Source organism: Bidens hawaiensis, unplaced genomic scaffold, assembly GCF_021521415.1.
Source record: "Bidens hawaiensis isolate Kalapana, Puna unplaced genomic scaffold, B.hawaiensis_p1.1 tig00036429_1, whole genome shotgun sequence".
NCBI lineage: Eukaryota > Viridiplantae > Streptophyta > Magnoliopsida > Asterales > Asteraceae > Bidens > Bidens hawaiensis.
The window spans coordinates 113,789-140,655 of record NW_027496369.1 but is presented as its reverse complement, the minus strand read 5'-3'; the positions used below and the strand labels follow the sequence as shown (position 1 = coordinate 140,655).

Genomic DNA, 26,867 nt, shown 5'->3' with positions numbered 1-26,867 from the left:
ATATGTTGTTTTTTGTTTCAAATATGTTATGGAATATGTATTGATTAAGACTTTTAATCTCGTATTGAAACTTTTTGTTTCGTTACACATGTATTAACTATTGTATCTTTAACGCATGTCCCTTAACATGTTAGCATGCTACTAAACAGGTTCATGTGTGTGTTTAGAAAAAATGACACAATTAGTTATCGTGTCGTGGTATGCTTGTGTTTAGTACCGCATGTCATCGTGTCTTATCGTTTCGTGTCCGGCATGTTATGGCAACCCTAATTTTAACTGAACCGTTGGATAGAACTAAAGATTAACTTTACGACCGGTCGATTTTTTGGTCTTTGGATGAATGGGAAGGAAACATGTGTGGTGTGAATTTAACATGAGTTTCCCCTCTTGTGGGCTTGTGGAGTAGTTGTTTCACGGCCGGTCAAACTGCTTTAAAAGTTGTTTAATGCAAGGTGGCTAAACCATGAGAAGACGTGTCTTGGCAACCAACATGCATTTATTTATATCTTTCGCATTTGACACTTTTAGTTTCCTCCTGCGAAGCTACTTACTTAGTCAAGTCCAACAAGTCATGCATAGTATTACCACGAATCTAAGATCTACCGATATAGTTTTTAAAACCATGTCCGAGAACTTGTATCTCACGACGAAGCTTACATTCCAGCTCCTTACCCTTGATACTAGATGGTATGTGTTCTTCCAAAATACATAATAAAATGGTTCAGATTCATACCTTGGGATTTGCCCGAACCATAAAGGCTTAGTTCAACCAAAACATATGGGGCTTACTTCGTGTGAAACTACTTGCGGTTATTGATCTATCAATGTCCGCACCCATGACAATGGAAATTGCACACAAGATCAAGCATATAAAGGTGACACTCACACGCAGTGGTGGATCTAGAAAAGATATACAAGGGTATCCTAAAAAAATGTTAGGGCAATCAAATTTAATTTGTCCCTTTTTAATGCATTTACGCCCCGGTGAACGGCGGCCGTAACTATAATGGTCCTAAGGTAGCGAAATTCCTTGTCGGGTAGCTAATATATCAGTTTTAAAAGTTGTAGTTTGGCAAAAAAAAAAAAATGTTTCAAAATATGTGGATGTCAGGATTCAAACCTAAGCAGGCAAACCACATGATTTCTAGTCTTGTAGTTAACCACTTAGGAAAAATATATAATATGCATGATGGTTTGAGTATTTGCACTTGGCCGACGAAATTAAGGGGTAACCCGTCCTTAATAGATCCGCCCCTGCTCAAACGACTGATATGCAAAGTGTCCAATGCGTTCATCACCCACGCTGCAGGGGGTCAAGTTAGGATGTGTTGCACTTTTTACGGTTTCACGTGACTCCTACTAAAATACCACTTCAAATTTTGCCAGTCATATATGTATGACAAACTCCCATTTATTCCACTTATGTTTGCAAGCATGTTCATATCTTTCACATGTTTAAACACCCAGCATCAAGCATTCATATCTCATTTATCTTAGAATCATTGAACGTGGTTTGATTCATTGCAAAGCTCTCATATCATAGAACATAAACCCGGTAAGTAATACTTATATTAACCAGAGTTGCATATAAAGTTTAATGTCAAAGTTAGTGAAAATTTTACTTTTATACTTGGTGAAAAAACTGTCCATAACATAAATTGCACAGGATATCACAATTTCAAATTAGACAAAACTTCCTGATAAGAAGCAAAACATAATAATAATAATTCAATTCTCCTCCAAAAGGGGATTAGATTTATAACATACAACAAGAAAACATGGAAATCATACAAGATGTTTAGTTCGAAAAGAGGGACTCGTCTATCTCAATCTTCACAATCTCTCCGTCGTCATATTTGTCCTTCCTTGGCGGAGCTGGTGGAACCGGCACTCTTGGTGGCCCTCTCCCCTTCTTCTTGTTCCTCGGTCTCGCCTACCAGTTGATACACAATTTCACAACTTAGTTTCGTAATACTCGAAATTCATACTATTGGATATTAGGTTTATTATTATGGGCCCACAACCGATAAGGTTTCTAAGATTTGTATTCCGTTCTCTAAATTGAGATAGTACGTGCATGAAAACAAAAACAAGATAAACGATTTGAAACCAAAGAAACCAAACAGAAACAAAACCCGACGGTTTGTTTTATGTTTTCTCGAAAAACTGAACTTCGGTTCTCCATGTAACTAAAACCGAACTGATACAAAAACCAACAATTTGGTTTTATGTTTTAGTAAAAACAAAGTTTCGGTTTGGTAAGTTCGGTTTTAGCTACGCTCAAAACCAAACTGAACCGATACAAAAACCGACGGTTTGGTTTTATGTTTTCGTAAAAACTAAGCTTTCCATTCGGTTTAGGTTTTGTTTGTAACTAAAACTGAGATGACCGAATATTTTGAATTTAAAGTAATTTATAGCATTTAATACATAGTTGAACCCACATATTTTAGCTCAAATGTATAATAATAACTAATTATTTATAAACTCACAAAAAATTGGGCCAAAAATAAATTCATTAAATTATGCCAAAATTTTCTTTTCAGACACAAAATTTTCAAGCACATATGACAAAACTGAAACCGAACAGTTTTCAAGGAGTGACATTTTGTTTGTTGGTTCGGTTTTAGCCCAAAACCGAACCAACCAATGGACACTCCTAAATTGAGATATTGAACAATGAACAAATACTAGGTTTATCATTACAGTATCTAGCGTTTGCATTCCGTTCTCTAAAACATTAAAAAATAAAACTTACATTTCCGAAGGAATGATTGAATCGTTTGCCTTTAGCAGTCTTCTTATCCCCTCTTCCACAATAAACTGAGCCTCAAAACAAACCAATTAGTTTTGAAATATCAATAATAATAATAATAACTAGGTTTACGTACTGAGAGGTGAAATTGGGGTTGTTGTTACAGAGGCGGAGAGAGAGACTGACGACGGCGCGTGAGAGAGAGGCACGGCGGTGACAGACGGAGAACGGGAGAAGGAGAGAGAGTTGGAAGTGATCGGAATGGATGCCACGGCTAACGCCATTGACGCCATGGTTTCAAGCACAGGATTGATTTGGTACAATTAATAGTGAAAGAAGATAAGAGTTGATAAGTTCCCTCCAAATATACTCACTCTGGTATATAATATACGGCGTCGTATCACTTAACTCACTTTAGAGGTCCACAGACCGGGTTAGGTTGAAACCGGTTCAGTTTCAGTTCAGGATTTGACTGGTTTTTGCCTGGTTAACCAGTTTGAAAACGAATTTGTTAGAGAAAATTACAATCCAATTCTGAACCGCAGTTTCAAACCGGTTTCTACTTAATCGGTTTCAAACCAGTTCAATTAACCGGTTTATTTGTCCACATCTAACCCACTTAACTAGCTTGCTTTACTTACCGGGGATCTTGCATTAACGAGTTAATAACTCATTGTTTGTAAGTTACTCAAGATCGACTCGATAAAAAAATAAATTGGTTGGGTTTAAAAAGGTAAAACTGGAAGTTAGAGCCTACAAGAAGCTCGTTTAACATATTAGTCATAACCCAAGTGTTATTTATCAAGCTTGAGCAATTTCGCAAGATATATTACTTACAAAAATTTTATTGAAGGTCATATAGACATAAATAACTATTATTATATCAAGAGTAAACTATTATCTATGTTCCTATGTTTGCTAATCATTATAAAAGTAGTTAAATAATTTATGTAGTATATGTGCTCCCGGCCATAGTAATAAAATATAGATAAAAATATTTATAAATTTATATAACTAATAAATAGTAATAAATTAGAAAATTCTAAGCTTAACTCAGGTATGAAAACGAGTTTTACTTGACTCGTTTATACCCCTAATTTTGAGTACATATAATATCATATTAACATAAATCACAAAGTTTACTCGTGCAAAATTTGATTTGTTTGCATTCAAAAATAAATTTTAAAAGGATTTTAAAGTCATATATACCAAATGGTATGCGGAGTGGTGTTCTCAAACACACATTCGAAAAGGATTTTAGTTTAGCACCGGAATCCATGGGCCGGTGTTCCTGCCCATTTTTCACATTTCTTTCTGATCCTCCAAACCACCAGTCTCATTTTTGATTTGTTCTTTCATGAATACCGAAACCCCGTTTAGAGTCCACTCCATCCACCCTTATAATTGATGAAGTAGGTTGAATTGGTTTTTTTCTTTCATATGAGTGGTTAGTTATAACTAATTTTATTACTATCATTGCTATTGAGTATTGTTGTTAGACCAAGAGTGATGGGAAACACCCAAAATGTCAAAACGCCCCCCAACTCCTATCTTCATTGGTTGGTTTCATTCTTTGATCCCACCATTATATTCATCAAACGTTTCTCTATAAAGTTGTGAGACTTTTTGAACCTTAAAACGCCTGAAAACATTCTCCACAATGTTGCCGGTTGTCACTACGCCTTACTATTGCTTAAATTATTACTAATATCATCGATGTTAAATTTAAAAAAAACAATAGTAATAACTATTATTATAGGTTATGTACATCTGCGAGACTGCGACATACAAATATCTTAAAAATCTAGTATATTTAGGTAATGGGCCTCCATCCATTAACCAGTGTTATCGGGCTTAATACTTTTCAGCCCCTATTTACTTATACCTCTTTAGGGTTCACTATTCCATGATTCCATCTAGGCATGTTCAAAACGGTTTGGGACTAGGAACCGGAACCGGTTTTTTGGTTTGGGACTAGGAACCGGAACCGGTTCCTAACCGGTTTCTATATTCAAAACCCCCTTTTAAACCGGTTCCAGGCTCGAACCGGTTAGGGAACCGAACCGGTTCTCCCACCCTCGGACCCCTAACCTATCTAACCGGTTCTTACCGATTCCTAACCCGGTTCCTGTTCGATCCAACGGCTATTTTTGACCCCAACGGTCAAAAAACGGCCAAAAAAACGATTTCCAACGGCTATATTCGATCCAACGGATAGAACAGGTTAGGAACCGGTTCCGGTTCCTACCCGCCTCCACTCAGAAATGCAAGAACCGGTCACGGATCATCGGGTTGAATCAGATAGGGTCCGGTTCCTACAAAAAACGGGTAGGAACCGGTTCGGGTCCGGTTCGGGTCCACCGGTTCGGTTCCAGGAACCGGTTTCGTTGAACATCTCTAATTCCATCAACAAACAACTCACAGCCGACCAAACAATCAAACCAAACCAAACCAAACTACAAAACATGTCGTCGAAGATGGTTCTGAAGACAAAACCCAAATCCTCAAAAGCCCCAAAACCATCAGATGACAAATCAACATCAAAGGTTATAAAGGAATGGAGCACATGGACCATGAAGAAGGCTAAAGTCATAACTCGTTACGGGTTCATTCCGTTGGTTATTATTATTGGCATGAACTCTGAACCCAAGCCATCGATCTATCAGCTTCTTAGCCCGATTTAATTCCTAATTGTTGGGTTGTTTATTATTATTTGTCGAATTTTATTAATAATTATTAGACCGGGTTTATATGGTTTGATTAGTGAATTTATGATGTGTCGTTATATGGATTTACTCATTTACATGTATTAACATTTTATTATTATAAGTTTTTTGTGTTGTTTGGTTGTTTTTCGAAGCTGGACTTATATAAAGCTTGTTTAGTTATTGACACACGTAGAAGAATGTTTAATTTTGCCTATTATAGACAAAGCATGTATATTTTATCTAAAGAAACTGTCAAGTGGCATGCAACATGTCATCCAAGTGTTATCACTTATCAGTTTTGTTACTTGTTCATGTTTTTCGATGCTGCTTGTTACCTGACTCATCTTTGCATGAATCCAATCCTTTGGCGGGATCGATCGCGCTCTTGTTGATTGCTCTCGGCCACGTGTATTGAAGGCAATTGGTTACTTTCACCTTGCGTGTTCTATTTGTTGGGTTTGTAGGCCTTGTGTGGCCCGGTTTTTTTATTTGAAGTCCAAATGGCAGACTGGTGTAGGGTAGCTAGACCGAAGCCCGGCCCCGGTTTGGATTTCTTGTTCAATAATTTACAAACCTTAGTTCAATTTCTATATAAACCACATTATGTACTTGTAATCATTGTCAATGTTTAAAAACCGGTTTTTTTACTTGTACCGGATTAGACTAAAAAATGGTACAACCGGTTGAACCGGGTTATACCGGGAGGTTCAACCGGTTCAATAGTTTACTATATAATTGCCTATAGATGTAACTTTAATCCAAAAATAACATAAAACTAAATGAGTTCTATAACAAAAAATAATCCAAAAGTTAATCTATATTAAAAAATAATAGAAAAGCACTCAATTTTTAAAAAATAGTTCTAAAGTTTACACGTTTAATGTTAATTGTTGGGTTAAAATCAATTTTGAAAAATATGACCCACAAATATCAAAAATTTCTCGGGCTTAAAACCGGTTTACCGGTAAAAACCGGTATTTTAGACAAAAACCGCCGGTACGATGTTCTAGCAAACCGGTCAAAAATACCGGACTCAAAATACGGGCTATTGTGCGAAATCCGGTTTAACCGGTTCAACCGGCCGGTTTGAACCGGTTTTTAAAACACTGAATTCATTGTCACTCAATAAATAATATATAGTTGTCACCCGTAGACGTAGGTCAGTTTAGACCGAACCACGTTAAATCCTCGTGTTCGTTATTGCTTTCGCGTGTGTGTTCAGTTTCGTGTGTGCGTTTAATCATAACAAGTGGTATCTAGAGCTTAGGTTCGGATCACACGAAGAACACGAGAACCAGCCGAGTCGCCGTTAAACCAGCCAGCCACCGCCACCCTACTGCGCTAGGATTCCGCCGCCGCTACGGTTCTCCGATTGTCGTTAGAGTTTACGCCGCCGTTGTTTCGCCGCCACTAAACTCAGTCCGACGATCACGACAAAGGTTCTATTTACGAAAGCTATTAACCACCGCACCACCACCAGTATATCGCCGTTGAGGACCGTCGCCGCCCAGGTTTCAGATTCAAGCAGAAGAGGAAGGCAGGGAAAAGAGAAGCACCAATCTCTTTGTTCTTGTGCGCGCTGTTCCTCACAGCAAAATTAAAAGGAAATTGAACCAAAGAAAGTGTTTTTTCATATTCTTTTGGGCCTCGTGGAATCAAAGGGCAGTAGCCCATATTGTTTTTCTGTTAACTTAGTGGGCTGGATACAAGGGCAGTGAGCCCAATTTGGTTGAACTTGTGTGGCCCAACTCTTGAGGCAGTTTGGCCCATAAATAAATTTGGGTCGAGATCCTATTTTGTAAAGTACGAGCCAGGAACGCGTTAATCAAGATCCTATTTTAGTTGAAGAACAGTTGTCAAATCAGAAGAAATTGTTTAGAAAAACGAGAACCAGTGCCAACCGCGTTTGTCAGGTTTTATCGTTTCAGTTTAAAGTTTCGGTTTGTGATTTTCAGTTAATTATTCCGCTACGTATAAATAGGTTGATTGTTTAACAGAGTTCAGTAGAACAGTCGTTAAGTTCAGGCTTGTGCCGTTGCTGTGTCTGTCTCTGTTTTTATCCAGTTTTTCGTTTTAGTCATTGTCATGGCAGAAGACGGAAAGGTTTCGATACAGAAGTTTGATGGGCAGAAATTTGGTTGGTGGAAGATGCAGATTGAAGCGCTAGTTTGTCAGAAAGACTTGGATGTAGTATTTGAGGATGAAAACCCAGAAAAGTTGTCAGAAGCAGATTGGAAGACGTTAGACAAGAAAGCTAGGGCTTGTATTACTTTGTCGTTGTTGGAAGATGTGGCGTTTAACGTCATGAAAGAAACCACAGCCCGTGGTATGATGGAGGCTCTATCAAACTTGTATAAGAAGCCTTCGGCAGCGAATAAAGTCTATCTTATCCGAGAGCTAGTGACAACAAGAATGAAAGAGGGTGGGTCTATTGCAACGCATATTAGTAATCTTAATTCAAACCTCTCCCGCTTATTGTCAGTCGACATTAAGTTTGATGATGAAGTTCAAGGTCTTTTGTTATTATCCTCTTTGCCTGACAGTTGGTCGCAAACAATGACTGCGGTTTGTAGTTCGTCTACAAAAATTACCTTTGATGGGATTCGGGATTTGATTCTTGGAAAAGATTCAAGACGCAGAAGTTCAAGTGGAAAGTAGTTAAATGGAATCTCGTGGTTGCTCGTGGCAAGAAAATGGGTTTGTTGTATATGGTCGATATGTCACCGAAAGGAGTGGATCCAGTTTTGGTGAAAGACAAAGTCCGGTTCACAGAATCTCGTGGGCAGAAGAATGTTCGTTTTGCAAGTAACAAACCCAGAGCCAAAGTGAAGTTTTAGGATGAACGAGCTAGGAAGGTTAAATCAGTCAAAGGACATCGTGACAGTGGAAGCACAGGTCGTGTTTCAATTACAGTTCCAGGTCGACAGTGGATTAAGAAAACCAGTATTCCAGCTGTAAAAGTCTCTCCAGTGGATTACTTGCTGAATATGGAGAGTGTTTGTTCTCAGGATCCGGTAGTTTGTTTCAGTGGGAGCCGGTAGGGACAGAGAACGGGTCATGGGCAGTTTTAGCCGTGACTGACATGTTGGAGCTCCGGGGAGCTTCAACGGGCCTTCAGGTTAATTGATGAGAAGGCAGTGGCAACTAGAAGATGGTTAATGTTCGGATTACAGAAGTACAATCAGGAGTGCAGACGAGAGAACTCAAGGCCTCCGAGTGGGAGATTGTTGGGTTCGTAGGCTTGTGTGGCCCGGTTTTTTTATTTGAAGTCCAAAGGGTAGACTGGTGTAGGGTAGCCAGACCGAAGCCTGGCCCGGTTTGGATTTCTTGTTCAATAATTTACAAACCTTAATTCAATTTCTATATAAACCACATTATGTACTTGTAATCATTGTCACTCAATAAAGAATATCTAGTTGCCACCCGTGGACGTAGGTCAGCACGTTAAATCCTCGTGTTCGTTATTGCTTTCGCGTGTGTATTCAGTTTTGTGTGTGCGTTTAATCCTAACATTGTTTGTGTTATATGCTTCTAGTGTGCAATGTTGCTTGATGTTTAAACAATAGTAGTTATCCACGTTATACAACTTTGCAATCATCAGTATGATCAGTTTCTTGTTTACACGATTGGCGTGTTGTTTTTTGTATTTGAGACGTGGTTAAGCTGTTGATTACCTTATTAGTTGTCAATCCGAGACCACTCAAGGTTTAGAAAGATGAAATCTAAAAAAGGGCCCTAAATCTTTTATTCGCTTTGAGCCTTCGAAATGGTTGAGTTGCCCCCACGCCAAAAACCAAACCCAAATCACAATGAATATGTTGATAGGGATCACGATAGCCACCTATAGTCGTCGAGCTTGGTAGAAAGCAGGGGACGAAGTATAAGAGGGACCGGGGGTGACCCTGGTCACTGCCATTTTTCGCTTCATAGGATAAATATTCACGATTCTGTCTGAAAATTTTTATAGGTATTGAGCAGAGTCACCCCCGTGATATTGGGTCTATGACTTCTTCACCACTGTGATTAAGCCCAAGCTTCGCCACTAATAGAAAGAATGGTGGCCTCTCCATCGCATTCTGCACTCCACGCAATATATTTAATAATTTTAAATGAGACTTGAGACTGCAAATGAAGGTTTATTAAAACAAGTAAATGATAATGGAATCACACCAAACTTTGTGGTTTACCATATTTCATTTTCACATCTTCATATGATTGTGAAATGCTATAGTTATTTGGAAGTTCCCGTGTTCGAGTTATCGTATATACGAAGTTGAAACAAGTCATCTCTAGTTCCAATCAAAACGGGCCGGGCTGACCTGCAAAAAAGTTTGGCCATTTTAGAAAGAAAAAAAGAAAAGTTACAAATAGTTAATGTGTTACTTATAGTTGACAAAAAAATAATGTTAACTCAAAAACAAGAACATAAAATGACAAGTTACAACTTTTTTGTTACTAATGGCCGACTAAACCTGATATTATCATCCCCATTACCGGGACAGACTTAACAACATTAGATAAAGGTGACATAAATCATCAACAAATTAAATCTTATTTTTTTATTATTACCATTCAACAATAATTTTATTGGATGTGTAATTGGGTGGAGGACCAGAACCCACTCATGCTTGCCGGTTAACAAGTTTACATGCCCATTGTAGCTTGTCTTAGGAAATGTTGTCACCATAATTCATGATCATGTAAGCTACAGTGTTATTAAAGTTGTTGTAACCATTGAAGTAGCTAGGATATTTTTCTTATGGTATCAGTATTTTCCAATGTTGGAATTTGTAACAACCGGACACTGAAACTTTCAGCTAGTGTCGGGTCACATAAAAAAAGACAATGTCTTAGTTGAAGTACATTGTCGATGGTCGCAGGTCTGAGGTTGCTCGTTGGTCTTTTATAATAATTCGGTTGACTTATTTTTTGGTTTAATATTTAGGTTAAACAATTGGGAAACTAAGATATTAGCGAAATAGAAAAATGGGCTTATTAAAAAAAATAATTGGGCTTCTTTAAAATGGAAAGAAGAGTAATAGTTTTGATTAGAAGGGTACAAAACCGTTTTTTTTTTCATACTGAAAAGGTTCTAAGCCAAACCGGTTTGGTCAAAGCCTGGTAAAATCCGGTTTGACCCAAACTAGTCCTGTATAGAAACCGGTTTAAGAGCATGAATGTTCGAACTGGTCAAACCAATTCAGTTCGATTTAAAACCGGTTTTTTTTCAAATCGGTCCGGTTTAAAACAGGTTTGGTAGTTTCTAAAGGAGAACTGGTAAAAGAACCAGCAGGCTAGGTCAGTTTGGGAACCGGTTTTTTGGTCAAATCAGTTTGGTCGGGCTGTAGTGAACCAGTCCCAAATAAGTTAATTTGCTCACCTCTAATTTTGATTATTTAAACTTTAATGATAAACTTGTTTATTCAGTTAAAGTTTTATTAAAAGATCTATTTAGTAAAACTTTCATGGGCAATTGTTGCATGTTTTTTCTTCATAAAATCCAATGGGTTCATTCGTTGATACAAATAGCGTTCTTTCAAAATTTTCATGTTATACGTTCTATATGAATCACGAAAATGAATGGTGTCGGTTGAACCCGTCATCGGTTTCATTGATGAAAGATTTTTAGGGAATATCTCATAGAATAGTAACCAACTTTTAAAACTGTTTCAATTAGGTCACTCATGCATATTTTTCTCAAACTGGGTCACTAAATCTTTAAATCGAGTCTCACCGATTTTCGTGTGCGTTAAGAAAGAAATGGAGGATAAGATACGGGGGTCGGAATTTGCAATCTATGTAGTTATTTTTTAAAAAAATTAAAAAACGTTAATTATTTTAAAATTAAAAAATAAAAAATAAAATCCACGTCGTCACTCAACGTCAACATCAAAAAAAAGATAAAAAGATTTCCTATGTGAACCAAAAAAGAAAAACGTTAAAAAACATGTTAAAACCTTCAATTTAATAAAATATGAAAATTGAGTGACTTAATTGAAACACTTTTTAAAGTTGAGTGACTTAATTGAAACACTTTTGAAACTTGGTTACTGTTATATGAAGTTGCCCCAGATTTTTAATAAAAACTAACAATTTTAAGAATTTTATAAAACCGGTTCAAACAGTTTGACTGTAAAGATATCCGGGCCTTTAAAGTTTACTTTCACCAATAATAAACAAAGCGTGTATAATTAATCAAAAAGAAACTGCCATAAATGCTTTTCCTAACTTATTATTGGATTAATGTTTGATCTTGATTTTTCAGAGTTTTTTATCAAAACGGGGTGTAAGGAAAATTTATTTACCAAAATAGGTTAAATGAAACATATTTATCAAAATAAGGTTTTTATTTATTTCTCATTTATTTTGTTATGGCCCCACAATCACTGCCTAAGTCCCTCACTACCAGAGTGGTCGCCGGCCATCACCATCAAACGCTCCGCCGCGACGGCTATCGTCGCCGGAGTTCACGTCGTTACTATCTCCTTCTCCCTCGATGGTTTCTTGTGTTATTTTAAGCTGACGAGAGATAGGTAGATAGAATGACTACGTGAACTTGGACGATTAAGATGGTTGGCGCGGCGGAGCATCTGATGGTGATGGCCGGCGATTAAGATGGCCGGCGCGGTGGAGCGTTTGATGGTGATGGCCGGCGACCACTCTGGTAGTGAGGGACTTAGGCAGTGATTGTGGGGTCATAACAAAATAAATGAGAAATAAATAAAAACCCTATTTTGGTAAATATGTTTCATTTAACCTATTTTGGTAAATAAATTTTCCCTACACCCTATTTTGGTAAAAAAACTCGATTTTTCAACATATAAATTATTAAAAACAAGATATAAATACTGTGATAAACCTATAATAGGCATCTGATAAGTTTGTTTTTTTTTAATTCTTGTTAATCATTTAACTATGTAATTAGGTCGAATCCGTTCTTTTCTCGGTTTTATATATAACCTATGGTATCGAATCAATGAATGGACTCATTCTTTTTCGGTGAACTAACCTAGTGTCACTCTAAAAATAGTATTCGAACCCATTAATTATAAAAATTTGAATTAAAATTGTTATAGTAATGAATTTTTTTACAATATATAAAAAACTTTAAAAAATTGCTAACAAACATTATAAACGGGCCAATAATAACCCATATATAGATTATGCTTATAAAAAAGTCCAAATTATTCATAGAATTGCCTAGTAAACCAGACTCAGTTAACATTCTTAAACATAATACCTAAGTGAAAATTAAATAAAAAAATAAAAACATCCATCGCCTCAGTGACCGATAAATTATGTTTCTATTGACCAAACGACCATCACATCATCGCCTTCGCTGGTTCTTCTCAAGGCTTCAACCATTACCATACCTGCCGCGCTTCAACCAGACGACAACGGTCGGCCGACCGACTCTTTCTTTGATGAGCCTTCAATTGATCCAAACCTCACGAAAAATATTTCTTTGATTTTGCGTAATTAAATGGGTGACAACTGTATATATGATACATGCATTTGTTAGATTGAAAATGAGTTCTTTTTTGGAGTCGCGATTGAAGATGTTATGAATCGATTACAAAACACGAAAATGTGTAGGAAACAATTATAATATGCAATTCTTTTTTATTAAATATGACTTTGGGCCCGAAAACTTTGACGCTGAAAAAAAATCGAGCACCTAAAAATACCGAACCCTTAAGAAATATTTTTTGCTCCGCCACTATGCTATTATTACAATTGACCCACCTCTATCATTTAATAGCTGACAGTATATACCTATTATTTGGGACATGTGGTGTTGTCTTTAGTTTCAATGTTTTTAGACCAGTTTAGTCATGTTGTCTGTATTAGGGTTTGGAGGTCTTTGCCTCTTTGGTTTTGTTATGTTTCCAGCATTGGTTTCTTGTTTTGTTTGGTGTTGTTTTGTTACTTTGTTTTTGTCCAGCTTGCCTAGCTGGTTGGGTTGTTATATAAAGAAATCCTATTAATTAATCTTAGTAGCAGTGGCGAAGTTTGAATATATACATCGGGAGTACGGACTCAATATGTATAAGCAACTATATGAACGAGAGGGGGCAAGGCTCTAAGTTTCGGGAAAAAAACGGGATAAATTTACACTATATATAAAAAATTTCAACCGAAAAGAATAAATTTACACTAATGAGCAAAAAAACGGAGAGTGTCGGGCCACCCCCTTGGCCCCAACTAAGTTGCGCCATCGCTTAGTAGTTATGTGTCCATATACACAAGAAGAAAATAACTATATAACAGACATGAATATAGTTGTCAGGAATCTTATTTGAAATCTTATCTTAAAGTTCGCGACCAATCTTTCGTGGGCAATGAGGTTCCATAAAAGACGACAGGATCTAGACTTATGTGTGTCATGTTCGTGAATGACAGTTGGTTGTCCTCGGATTAGGCTGTCCGTCAATAATTAGCGACGGATTACATTTTTGTTCTAACATACAAGCAATTATGGCATATTACAAACAATAAACATCAAAAATATTAAAAACAACTTGTGAATATATTCTTAAAATTGTCATAAACAAATTAAAATCAAACCTATGTTATATTCCAACCAAGACTAAATGCATCATCAACCATATCTTCATATATTACCACTAGACTAAAACCAAAGAAAAACAACCAATGAACCAAAACATCAAACTCAATGATTATGAGCCGGTAACGATGCCGGCGGAGGCTTGCATTGGTAACACTTGGCAAACAGACCGAACGTGTCAACTTGTTTGATGAAGTTTGTCATGCTAGCCCACCCACCGAACCCGAACCCAACCACAAAAACCCAAACCACAATGAATACGTTGACTATGTACATAGCCGTCCAGCTCGGTAGAAAGAATGGTGGCTTCTCCGCTGCGTTCTGCACACAACAAATTTGACAATATTAAGGTGAGCATATGTGCTAATGGGTTACTAATTATGGTCACGAAAAAATTATTATTACGATAATAATCTAAATCTTTAATTACCTGGCGGGCGGAAGCCTTTCGGTAAGTGAGCATATGTGCTAGAGCCGGGATGATGTAAACCGTGAAGCTAACCAACAGAGCGCCAACAGCCGAGTTAATGGGCCCAAAAAACGGGAAAATAATGGCTAGGAACCAAATTGGTATCACAACCGGAAGCCTAGCCAATGCGCGTAAACATATGCTATTTGTATCATGCATCCCCACAACTTTCTCCCACACAAAGTACAACGGGGTACACGCGAACCCAAATGTTATAAACTGATGGATTAACATGAGGATAACCGCTGTATCACGAAAACGGGTTCGTGGCAAAAGGGAAAACGCGTTTGAATGGGTTAAAAGCTGGTCACCAAAGGCCCAATACATTGCAGCAGCTGATGGGAGTGTTAATGTGAATACATATAATGTAGCAAATAGATATATGTATTTAAATTTCCTCGGCTTCCACATCGCGTGCATTATTTCACTAAAATTAAACATGCAAATAAAATCATTATTTATAGTAAAAGATTATGATTAAGACATTAAATTAGGGAGTGATTTATTATTTTATTTACTAACACTGTGACCGCGTGTCCACCGAAAGTGTAGAGTATGTTAGTGGCTCCAGTGAAGTACAACACGAGCTTTTTGGGACCCGAGTGAACCACGTCTTCGACCTGGTCGTGGACCAAGGCCGCGATGGTTAGGTACCAAGCGGTGTAGGTGGTCATACCGAGGCCGAGAAATGACCAAATTCGGTAGTTATGGAACGATGGTATGAAGACGGTTGTAGCACAACATGCTCCAAATATATATGTCCATGTCCTCTTGTCCAAATGATCATTTATGTAGTATATATTGCTGTATAGATAATATGTCACACAATATATAATAATTTAATAACATCAAATGACTAATGTAACAATGTTTTGTATAATAATTTGTATGATGGTTAAAATAATAAATAAGGTTGGGATTCAAACCTTGCACAAGCTATGAGTTGTATGACTGAGCCAAATAGAAGGAAGGTGCAGTTGAAGGCTAACCCCACAGCTTTCCAATGTGGGCCCAAAAGCCCATCTAGCACTTCAAACCACTACATCAAAATAGTGTGAATAAGTATGGATGGCATGCATATGTCATAGCAAAATGCATCATGTAGGGCATATAGAAGCATGGTTCACATGTATCAAATGATGTTCTAGTTTAATGCATTTGTCTACAACTAAAATACAAGTGTTTAAGCACATGGTACAATATGTCATGAAAACTGATGGATTTTGTATTGCATCACTCAAAAGAACAAAGTTTGTGTTCTCAAGTGGAAGCAAGTCATGACTTATGTAAATTGTAAATATTAATCAAATACTAATATTTTTAATTGATGCAAATATTAAACTTATAAAAGATTGAATTTTGAATAAGTATATATGTATGGCAAGCATGTGTCAAAGGAAAATGCATCATGTAAGGTCCAAGTAATTAAGCACATGGTACAATATGTTATGGAAACTGATGGATTTGGTATTACACCACACAAAAGAACAAAGTTTGTGTTCTCAAGTGGAAACAAGTGACACGTGTAAATATTGATCAAAACAAGAAATAAAAACTAAACTTTTTTAGTAAGTCAAGATTCAATTTTCTTGATGTAAGACAACATGCTTAATCAAAGACTAATCTTTTTTAGTGATGTAAATATTAAACTTATGTAAAAAAGATTGGATTTTTAACCTGAATCACATGGTTCTTGAAGCTGACATTCTCTTTTCTGGCTCTATACTCCACATAAAGAACACTTATAAGATAAGCAGTCCAACTTCCAAGAATCCCATAAAACACTTGTAATATGACTCCTGAAAGCATGCCCAATTGAGAGAAAGAGTATGGCAAAGTTAACAACACTTGAGCCACCTGATCAAAAAACCCATACAAGAAACAAAAAAAAGATTCAAATTTTTAGCAAAATAAAAGTACAAGCTCTAAAAGGGTATTTTGGTAAATTTACCTGGTTTGAAGCACAACTAAACCAAGCATCATAAGCAGAACCACCATGCCAAAGAAAGTTCTTGAAACCAGACATTGACTGATCTACCCCTGCCTCTTCTTCACCATTTTCTTGCTCAGTTGCAACTATTGCTTCTTTATCAGTTTGTTTGTTTGGAACCATTTTTGCTCTCTTTTTTAACTTTCACCAAAAAACCCTTAATTTATCTGAACCTGAAAACACAAAAAGGTTCCACCTTTATATAAACCAATCCAAAATCTTGAAAAAAATGAGTTTTTTTTTTTTTTTTTGCACCAGAAGAGAGAGAGATATAATGATCAAATGGGTGTCTCATAAATTCAAAAAAGATTAATAAATTTGATGAATTTAATCATGAAAAAGACATACCAGCAGCTAAAGAAAGAAAATATATATGATATGATTCTTGGTTACTTTCTCTCACTAAAATTATTGGGATTTGTTGAAAAAAGAAGAGAATTTGATGAAGCTTTAAAGAGAAAAATGTGAAGGCTTTTTGCTGCTGAATTAGTGTTTCTTTGTCTGTAAAAATTTCTCTTATTATTATTTTGGCTGCTTAATGTTACAGACAGAATCTTGTACAGTTGTTAATGTTAGTGTACAAAATCTTTTCTTTTTTACTTCTCTTTTGGTGTAAATGATATAGACGTTACATTAGTTCTACTTACACTCTATTTGTCTAACAAAATAATTTAAATATAAAGCTTACATTTTTTTTTCTCTTTTCTTGCAAAAGTTTAATTTTAGTCTTTGTTTTACACGTTACCAATCATTTATCTCTTTTATTAAAATATTTGAAGTTAAATATTTCCAATGATTAAAGTTACTTAAGTGTGTAATATACTAATATGTACTTGTTTATTTATTTATTTTGTTGGAATAGAATCATAAATTTTACTTAAATGTAGTTGAATAAACCTAAAATCTCAATCATATAACCTGGTATGATAATAATAAAAAAAAAACAAAAAAAAAAACATGCCCACAAACGATAACTATGAAAAATCACCTTATTAATTTTAAATTTATTGAATTATATTAAAATCATAACTGTACAGGAATAAAAATATGAATACTGATATAACCGAAAACTATATATAAATTATAATATGAATTATTCTGCTTAATTTAAATAAGAACAAAACGAATCTCTAATACAACCCAAATATGTATGACTTACAATATGGTTCGTGTTTGTGAAAATAAAATAACAATGATATGTTAACTAGATAATAGCGACTTACCTGATGATTTACAATTTAACTCCAAAGCAATTCGTGCTGATAAAGTGTTGTGAAATAAATCTAATACAATGAGATACATTATGATATTATATAGGGATGAGAAGACTTAGAGAATAAGCCAAATCTATTTTATGTGTTGATAACCGTAATAATAATTATTTATAATAAATTAATATTTTTTAAGAAATAAACAAACGTTTGGCTAAAGTTAACGCTTTAGTCCAAATATTTATTTTTTATTTTAGTCCAAAGATTTCCTTTTTTATATATATACTTAGACAAATTGACTCACTATATCCAACTGTAGAGGTAGGGTATGAAATCTACCATTCGGCTAAGTATGAAGCTAATTGCATGCGCCAGGTGGAACATTATACGCCAATAAGCCACTAACGCAAGGCGTAGTGCATGGCGCAAATAATGGAAGCCCAAAGTAACTTTCCCTGACACCTCGGGAATAGTAATGAAAAGTCCCACCAGCATGGGCCAAAAAGATGGTAACCCACCTAGGGATAAACACCAAACCAATGGTGATTGAACAATACATAAAGGATGGTACAAACAGTACAATCAGATCCTTGTCAAAAGGCCATGATGCCCACCAACTCCCACCAACCACCACAACCACACGAGTGGAGAATATTATTGGTGGAAAACCTGACAAGGTGGGTGGTCACACTCTCTCTCCTCCGGCTATAAATACCAGTAAACCTCCAAATGGTAGAGGACAGACTCTCTCCTACTATCACTATCAAATTATACTACCTCGTATTATCGAATACTGATTCTCACGCCGGATGGTGGTTACGAGAGAATCCCCCCCATTCCTCGTAACGAGCTCACGGTGTTATATTTTGCAGGATACACTTGTCTGCGCCAAGAAGGTTTTATAACCCATCATGTAGAATACTTAGCCATTACCCTCGGACTAACGTGTTAGACCTTGAGAGGTGGATTCGTGTTTCTTCATTGGCGCCATCCGTGCATAAAGCTAGAACAGTAACTCACTCCGTTCTTGGCTCCGATGAGAGGCAAGACTACACCAAAGGAGGTTGGCCAAAAAACCAACCTAGAGGGAAACATCGAAAATCTGGACGTAGAAAATATGGATGGAGGTCTCCTTAATGCCTCCACCGTTCACCCTACCATGACAGATAGCAGCAAACAAAAGCGCGTTCCAAAGCAGCCATGCCACCGGACATCATGGCGTGGCTCGAGGTTGAACAACAAAAGTTGAGAGACAAAGTACAAGAAAAAATGGCATCCGTTGTGAAACCTAGATCACTGTTTGAGACAGATTCTAGTAGCAACGAAGAAGAATCTGAAGAAAACTCCACGCCGGCTCAGGTGAAAACACCATTCGCCAAAACGCCTCCTGCTAAGCAAAACAGCAAAGCATGAGAGAAAGCCCAGAGGTCGAACAAAAAGGCAGACTCACGCCTAGACGACCCTGACTATGAAGAGAGCTGGAAAGGACCAGAGGCCAGAAAGTTAGTAAAATACCACCCAGAAGCGGCGGCAGATTTTTCCAAACCATACCGGCCAACAACATCGGCGGGAAAATCAAAGTTCGTGGCAAGAATAGCCGAAGCCGAACTACCAGAAAACCCCAAAATCCCGCCAACGGTGGGTCAATATGATGGTATCTCAGATCCAGACGATCACTTACAAACCTTCACTGCTGCGGGATTAGTATCAGGGTGGACCATGCCGTTATGGTGCCATATCTTCACATTAAACCTTGTATGAGCCGCTAGAGCATGTTTCGAAAGATTACCAGATAACCAAATCACAAGCTGCGAAGACCTAGCAAAAAAGTTCACTCAACAGTTTAGCCAGCAGCGGCGACACGTCAGTGACCCAGCAGATATTCTGAATGTCATCAGAAAGGATAACGAAACGCTTGAAGACTTCACTAAATTCAACCAAGAAGGCCTGAACATCGGCGGCATAAGCGAAGAACTTCTACGGGCAGCCTTTCGCCAAAACGTAAAGTGCGACGATCTCATACGGAACCTTACGGGCAAAGATTGCATGCCGCAGCGATGGGACGATGTTATGACCGCGGCCAAGAGATACGCGGGAATGGAAAAAAGTTTGGGAAAAGAACTGGCAAAGAACGATGCCAGGAACGACATTAATAGGGCCCGCCAGGACAAAAGAATGTCCTCTGTATGGTCAAGGTTGAACAGCGAAAGAGAGTCCACATTCGATCCATCCAAAGCAAGACAAAAAGGTCAATGAGTACACCCCAAACGAACGGATCCAGATGGACCCCGCTGACAAGAAGCCCCATATAATGTATAACGAAGGAATCCAACTGAAGAAGCCGACACCAGTCAAACAGGGGCCAAGCACATATACGAAAAGTTATTGCGACTTTCATGAGCAACATGGCCACACGACAAATCATTGTATCAACTTGAAAGACGCGATCGAAGAATGTGTCAAAAATGGAAAACTGGATCACCTTGTCAAAAACATACGAGGGAAGTACAGACGCCCACCTCCAAGAGATAGCGGAAGACCAGAATAAAAGATCAAAGATCTACACGCTAATATGATCTCGAGCAACGTTCAGAGCAAGAAAAGGAGGACAGAATGGGCGCCATGGAAGGAAGAACAAGTCATCTTTCCAAGAGTCAGAGGAGGGGCGAACAAAAAGGCACCCTTAGTAATCACAATCGTTTTCGGTAATTACAGGACGCCGCGCTTCTTTGTTGACACAGGGGCAACGTCCAATATCATGTACCGCCAGTGTTTCGAACTAGTAGACGAAGAAGACAAACGCCGGTTGACAGCAGTGAACGCCCAATCACAGGGTTCAACCAAAGCATCGCATACCCGTTGGGACAGCTGACATTCCCAGTCGAGCTAAGCGATGGGCTCCACTCCCGAACAGAAGAGGTTGATTTCCTAGTAATGGAAACTTCTCACCCACAATACGATATAATCTTGGGAAGAGAAGCCATTGGTGACTTCAATGCCACCCCGTCAACAGCACATGGGATGGTCGGATTACCAACTCCGACCGGGATAGCAATGATCCACGCCAACAAAGAATGCAACATGGCAGAGAGAAAAGCGCCAAAAGTACAAAAAATGAACATCAGAGAAGCGGAAAAGTGGGCGCTCAACAAGAAATTCCCAGAGCAAAGCGTAACCATTGGCCCAAACATCTCAGAAGGGGCGCGTGGGCGCTCAAAACCTTATTACTCAAAAACATCGATGTCTTCGCTTGGACCCCAGCGGATATGACAGGAGTCCCAAGAAGTAAGGCGGAACATGAGTTAAAAGTTAACCCAAATTTCGTCCCGATGGTACAAAAGCGAAGAAAGATGGAGCCAGAACAGGCGAGAGCCTGTGATGAGCAGGTCCAACAACTAATCGATGCAGGTATAATCAGAGAAATTCAGTACCAAACTTGGGTAGCGAACCCAGTAATGATACCTAAGGCGAATGGTCAATGGCACATGTGTATCGACTTCAAAGACCTAAATAAGGCATGCCCGAAAGATTGCTACCCTTTGCCAGAAATTGACCTTAAAGTTGACGCACTGGTACCCTTTCAGTTCAAGTGCTTTCTAGATGCTTACAAAGGGTACCATCAGATCCATATGGCGACAAAAGACCAAGACAAAATGGTGTTCAGAACAAACAGCGGAACATATTGTTACAAAATGACGCCGTTTGGCCTCAAGAACGCCGGGTCTACGTACCAAAGGTTAATGGACAAAGAGTTTAAACCTCAAATTGGGAGGAATTTGAAAGTCTACATGGATGATCTCGTCATTAAAAACAAGACGGAAGAAACCATGTTAAAGGACATAGAGGAAACCTTCAAAACTCTAAGGTCAATTAGCATAAAGCTCAACCCATGAAAATGTTCCTTCGGCATGGAAGACGGAAAATTCCTAGGAGTAATCGTGACAAATGGTGGCTTCAAATCCAATCCAGAAAAATTGGAAGCTGTGCGAAAAATGCCATCGCCAAAATCGGTAAAACAAGTACAAACACTCAATGGCCGGTTAGTCGCGTTGAATAGGTTTCTGTCTAGTCACGCTGAAAAATCATTCCCATTTGTCTCAACCTTGAGAAATTGCCTCAAGAAGTCTCAGTTCCGATGGACGGAAGAAGCAGAAACAGCGTTCCAAGAAATCAAGTCACGCCTGGAAGTGCTGCCAACACTCACAGCGCCCAAAGCTGGAGAACCATTAATAGTATACTTAGCAGCATCAGGAAAAACAGTCAGCGCAGTCTTGTTGGTGGAAAGGAACGGCATTCAAACGCCCATTTATTACATAAGCCGAACTCTGGCGGATGCAGAAATGATGGTCGGTTAATTTGTATATGTTTTAGTTTGTTTATTATTTAGTTTTAACTATTTATTTTAGAACTATCGATACTTCATACGTGTTTTATTGGATTTCAGGTTATAGGCGTTAAAGTACTCAGTATGGACCTGTTGTAACACGGAATGAAGACCCGGGATATCCAGCACGCTAAACGATGAAAAGAATGAAGGTTGCTGTAGCAGTGTCCCATCGCGGTACGCGACGGGCTTGCTGAAGGTCCCATCGCGGTACGCGATGGGAGGTTAATGAAGTTTGACTTTTTAGTCAATCGCGGTACGCGATCGACTCATAGAAGACCCCGTCGCGTACCACGACGGGTGTTCAGACGGGATTTTTTGTTTATAACTTCTTTTTCATCAACAAGAAACTCTAACTCCGTTTTTACGAACCAAAGGCGATTTCCAGCAGTACTATAGGCGATTTCCATTATCCTATCTCGTGTCAAGACCTCCCGCCTGATCCCTATCATCCGTATCGAAGATTTGATGATGTCTAGGCTCGGCTAATCTCCTAGAATCGCACCCGGGATGTATAGTTTGTAACCATTTACAGTTTTTCTCATGTGATTAAGAATACTTATGTTTTATTATTGATGATTGATATATGATTATTGATATTTAGTATTTCCGTGTGTTCGGTCGGTTTAGGTTTACGTTGGTCTGAACGATCTGTTACCAGTTGCTAGATAATTAGTCATATAACTGTTTGGTTAGATTGAATACGATAAAACGTACAATTACCCTTAACTGAGTCACACTGGCAAGGACTGTTTGATAACCAGTGCCGTGTGTAAAGTAATTGTTGGCGTCTAAGGTTTTGTCTGGTTGACCAGTTTTCAGTTAATCGTTGATAATCAATCTGTTAGGTTGCATGAGATACTGTTTGGTTGCTTACTTGAATTCTCGGGTGTGGTTTGCTTTGTTAACTGCTTAATACTCATTTGCTTGCTCGTTGCTTAGTTCTCTTAATTCAAACTATTGCTTGTGTGATCAGCACTAAAAACCAGTACTTCATAATATTAAATCGGTTACACGAATCGCATTGACCACATACTCCTTATGATACGATACCCTACTTGCTCTAACTATTTAGAATAATTAGGTTTTTGATTGACTCAAACGACGATCATCAAAATGGCGCCGTTTCCGGGGAGTTAGTGCGCTTAGTGTTTTTCGTGTTATTTGATTTTTGTGTTTAATTTCAATTTTAATTTTAGTTTTAATTTTGTTTTCAATTTTTAGTTTAAATTTTATTATCTGTATTTTACGCGGGTTGTGTTATTTGTGCAGATTACAGGTTTATGCTCACCCGCCATTCGGGCCGACAGTCTCCATTAGCTTACGAGCCCGAAATCGAGAGGTTAGCTCGGCAAAACCGAGTACAAAACAGAAATTCTGAGATGGAAGACCAAAACCAAAATCAGAACCAAAACGAAAACCAGAACCAAAACCAAGACCCACTCCCACAGAATAACCTGTTTCACACAGATAACATACCTCCACCACTCAATTTCAATAACCAAAACGCCCAAAATAACTCAGCTCGTGCGTCCAGAACCCGAAATCAAACCCAAAACCGAAACCTTACCCGAAACTTAAACCTCAACTTTGACCAAGCAGGACCATCAGTTCCAAATAATAACCCGACCGCCGAGTTCGGATAAATATTGATGATGTTCAACCGAGTGTTCCGACTAAAGATGAGGATGAGGGGGAAGATAATAATAGAAACGAAGGTTTTCGAGCAGCTGATAATGAGGTATATCGATGGGTTAGAAGGAATCGGGCGGCTGAGCCCGAGAACGAGGTTGGTGAACCAGAGATTGAGGGTGATAATAATTATCAAGATGAGGTGGAGGAGCCTGTTAATCGAAGACGGGCTGAAGCAGACAACAGAAACGGGAGAGGTCGAGAAAGGGTAAATCGAGCAGAACGGCCCGAAAGAGTTCGTGGTATTCCAGTTAACCGGGGCGGTATGGGAAAACCCGGGGGGCAGAGGAAAAATTACATAGCCTCGACTCATGGTGTTTACAGTCGGTTCAGACCGGCTATCTCAGACTGAGCATCCCCGTTGGTTCCACAGGAACGAGTGCAGGGACAACCAACTTTCAAGTCCCAGCCATCTTACATCAACATCGTTCCTCACTTCAACGGGATGGTTTCGGAAGACCCGTATTCACACTTAACTGGTTTTTCAGCTATCTGCAGGTCTATCGGTGACGGTACGTTTGATCAAAATGAAATCCAGTTGCGGTTATTCCAATTTTCCCTAAAAGACAAAGCGAAACTTTGGTTTAATTCGCTACCGATGCACAGTATCAGAAATTGGGCCGAGATGCAACAAGTGTTTCTAAACAAGTTTTATTCACAGTCGAAGACTACCGAGGCCCGTTCCGATATTCGTCACTTTTCACAGTTACCTGGTGAGTTATTTCACAAAGCCTTTACTAGATACAAAGACATGATCAGGAAATGCCCACATCACCAAATCGAACTGTGGGAACTGGTTAAGTCCTTTGTTGATGGGTTGACTTACGAGGACCGAAAGCATCTTAAGGCCTCGTGTAATGATTTTTTGCTGAATCAGCCGGAGGAAGATGATTGGGATTTTTTGGAGTTTATGTGTGAAGATTCCAAGGAAGAAGCAGCAGTTGAAAGACGAAGACGTGGTAATTCCTCCAGGTCAGTTAAGTCAGTTATGAGTGAATCTGAAAGAATTACTGAGTTAGAACGTGAACTAGCTGGGTATAGAAAGGGTAAGAATAAAGAAGTCGGGAAAGTTGGTGTTAAATTCCTGGTTTGTGAAGATTGTGGTAAAATCGGGCATAAGGCATAAAATTGTCCCGGGTATTATGATGATGTGGAGGATGACACCGAGGAAGTTAATTACCCTTATGGGGATTCCAAAGGCCAAGGTTTCAATTCGAACACATATCACCGGGCCTGAGGAACCACCCGAATTTTCGTTACGGGAACGCGTCTTCTTAGTTGAACCCGGACTTTCAGGGATCGAGCCAGAACAGATCGCAGGGTGATTACCGACAGAGCGGTTATCAGCAGGGTTCGAGCAATCAGAATCGGGGGTATAACAGAGACAGTAACCGGGGTGAAAATTTTTCGGGTAACCAGGATCAGCAGAAACGGTCCTCGGGTAATTCGGATGACTCAGTACACTCGAAGTTTGATGCGTTATTGAAGGTTATGATTGATCAAAAAGCTGAGACGAAGCAACAGTTCGAGTTACGGGATAAATCGTCGGAGGCAATGATGAAGCAAATTGGTCAGCTCGCTTCAGACATGGCGAAATTACAAAAGAACGCGGGCCAACTTCCGAGCGACACCACAGTCAACCCGAATCATCACAGTTCAAGTTCGAAAAAGCACGTCAACCAGGTAAGTATTTTACGTAATGGTAAGATATATGATAATAGAGTTGGGGGTCCACCATCGTTGGTTGATAGGGTGGTGGAAGAAATAGATGAAACTCTCGTCAGTGATGACGAGCCGGAACCGATTGAATTAAATAAACCTAACAAAAGTGAAACTAAAGATAACAAATCGGTTCCGAAGGATGACACCAACAACTCTAAGGATAAGAAAAAGGTGAAAACTGTTCCATATCCCGATGCTTTGTTGGCGCCATCAAAGGCGAAGATGGCATCAAAACGAGGCCCGCAACAAGAAGAAATGTGGGAAACATTTAAACAAGTTAAAATTAACACTCCTCTTTTAGATGCCATAAAACAGATTCCCGCCTATGCTAAATATTTAAAAGAATTGTGCACACAGAAAAGGAGTCATAAGATTCCTAAACATATTGATTTTACTGATAATGTGAGTGCAATTCTTTCGGGTGCTCTTCCACCCAAGCTACAAGATCCGGGAACGCCTATTATACCCATTCAAGTGGGTGATTTTAAAATGACTCAGGCGCTTCTAGATCTTGGAGCTAGCATCGGTATTCTCCTGGGCAGTTTATATGACCAGTACGATTTTGACCCGCTTCGTGCGGCTGCCACTACGTTTGTCTTAGCTGACCAGACGTCGAAACTGCCCCGAGGAATATTAACTGACGTTATCGTCAAAGTGGAAGACTTTTACTTTCCAGTTGACTTTTTGGTCCTCGATTACGTTTCAGGTGAAAGGACCAAACAGCCTACGGTAGACCATTTTTGGCTACAGCAAATGCCAACATTAATTGTAGAAATGGTACTGTTGACATGGCATTCGATAACCGTAAGCTGAGAATTTAATGTTTTCACATGTGGAAATAATTCTCCGGTCGATGACGAGTGCTTTATGGCCGATGTCATTGACGAGTGCATTCCGCTATACGACTCTGTCGTCAGTTCGGATGGCACAGCGGAGACGTGTTTTTTGTTTGACAGGTTACAGGTGGAAACAGACAAGTTGCTGGAAGAGGAAGAGAAACAGATGGATATCGCAGTTGTGCGAGGAGACCGTCCACCATGGTCAGTTCAGGTGTGTTGGTGCATGATGTCAGTAGTTCAGTATCTAGTGTCTGTAATCGTGTTAGTTGGATTTGTTTATGTGTTTTAGATAACTTGTCTCACAAGTTCGCCTGTTATAAGCGAACTTGTGGAACAAGCGAAGTTATTGACAACTTCGCCTAGCATGTTAGGCGAAGTTGTCGAATGATATATATGCATAGCTACGGCTTATTTTGAAACAGTGGTTCAGTACGTGTAATTGTGATTTGGCTATCACGTGTTAAGGTTGCAATACAACGTGTCTTTTGAGTATTGTAACGTGTCTTTGTGCTTGGTATTAACGTATAT

General features: G+C 38.6%; 2 protein-coding genes and 1 pseudogene across 2 annotated transcripts; 1 reads left to right on the top strand and 2 right to left on the bottom strand.

Moving 5' to 3' along the window:
- Positions 1-1,616: 1,616 nt before the first annotated feature.
- Positions 1,617-3,099, bottom strand: LOC143588526 (small ribosomal subunit protein bTHXc-like). The gene is made up of 3 exons (XM_077069502.1): positions 2,892-3,099; positions 2,759-2,823; positions 1,617-1,933 (listed from the first exon to the last, which is right to left on the bottom strand). Exons 1-3 carry the CDS (start codon positions 3,046-3,048, stop codon positions 1,799-1,801), a joined length of 357 nt encoding a protein of 118 aa, XP_076925617.1. The 5' UTR covers positions 3,049-3,099; the 3' UTR covers positions 1,617-1,798.
- Positions 3,100-5,171: 2,072 nt separating this feature from the next.
- LOC143588525 (mitochondrial import receptor subunit TOM7-1 pseudogene) lies at positions 5,172-5,512 on the top strand (annotated as a pseudogene).
- An 8,546-nt stretch (positions 5,513-14,058) lies between these two features.
- Positions 14,059-16,657, bottom strand: LOC143588522 (auxin transporter-like protein 2). Its single transcript, XM_077069499.1, has 6 exons — positions 16,453-16,657; positions 16,179-16,358; positions 15,428-15,540; positions 15,024-15,305; positions 14,463-14,928; positions 14,059-14,353 (listed from the first exon to the last, which is right to left on the bottom strand). The coding sequence occupies exons 1-6, from the start codon at positions 16,612-16,614 to the stop codon at positions 14,138-14,140; spliced, it is 1,419 nt and encodes a 472-aa protein (XP_076925614.1). The 5' UTR covers positions 16,615-16,657; the 3' UTR covers positions 14,059-14,137.
- Between the last annotated feature and the right edge of the window lie 10,210 nt (positions 16,658-26,867).

Excerpts from the sequence above, each read along its gene's own strand:
- LOC143588526 (XM_077069502.1), bottom strand. The coding sequence starts at position 3,048 with ATGGCGTCAATGGCGTTAGCCGTGGCATCCATTCCGATCACTTCCAAC. Across the intron at positions 2,824-2,891 it reads AACCCCAATTTCACCTCTCA|TTTATTGTGGAAGAGGGGAT; the intron begins GTACGTAAACCT and ends TTTGAGGCTCAG. Across the intron at positions 1,934-2,758 it reads TCAATCATTCCTTCGGAAAT|GCGAGACCGAGGAACAAGAA; the intron begins GTAAGTTTTATT and ends ATCAACTGGTAG.
- LOC143588522 (XM_077069499.1), bottom strand. The coding sequence starts at position 16,614 with ATGGTTCCAAACAAACAAACTGATAAAGAAGCAATAGTTGCAACTGAG. Across the intron at positions 14,929-15,023 it reads GGTGGACACGCGGTCACAGT|TGAAATAATGCACGCGATGT; the intron begins GTTAGTAAATAA and ends GTTTAATTTTAG. Across the intron at positions 14,354-14,462 it reads GAAAGGCTTCCGCCCGCCAG|AACGCAGCGGAGAAGCCACC; the intron begins GTAATTAAAGAT and ends TGTTGTGTGCAG.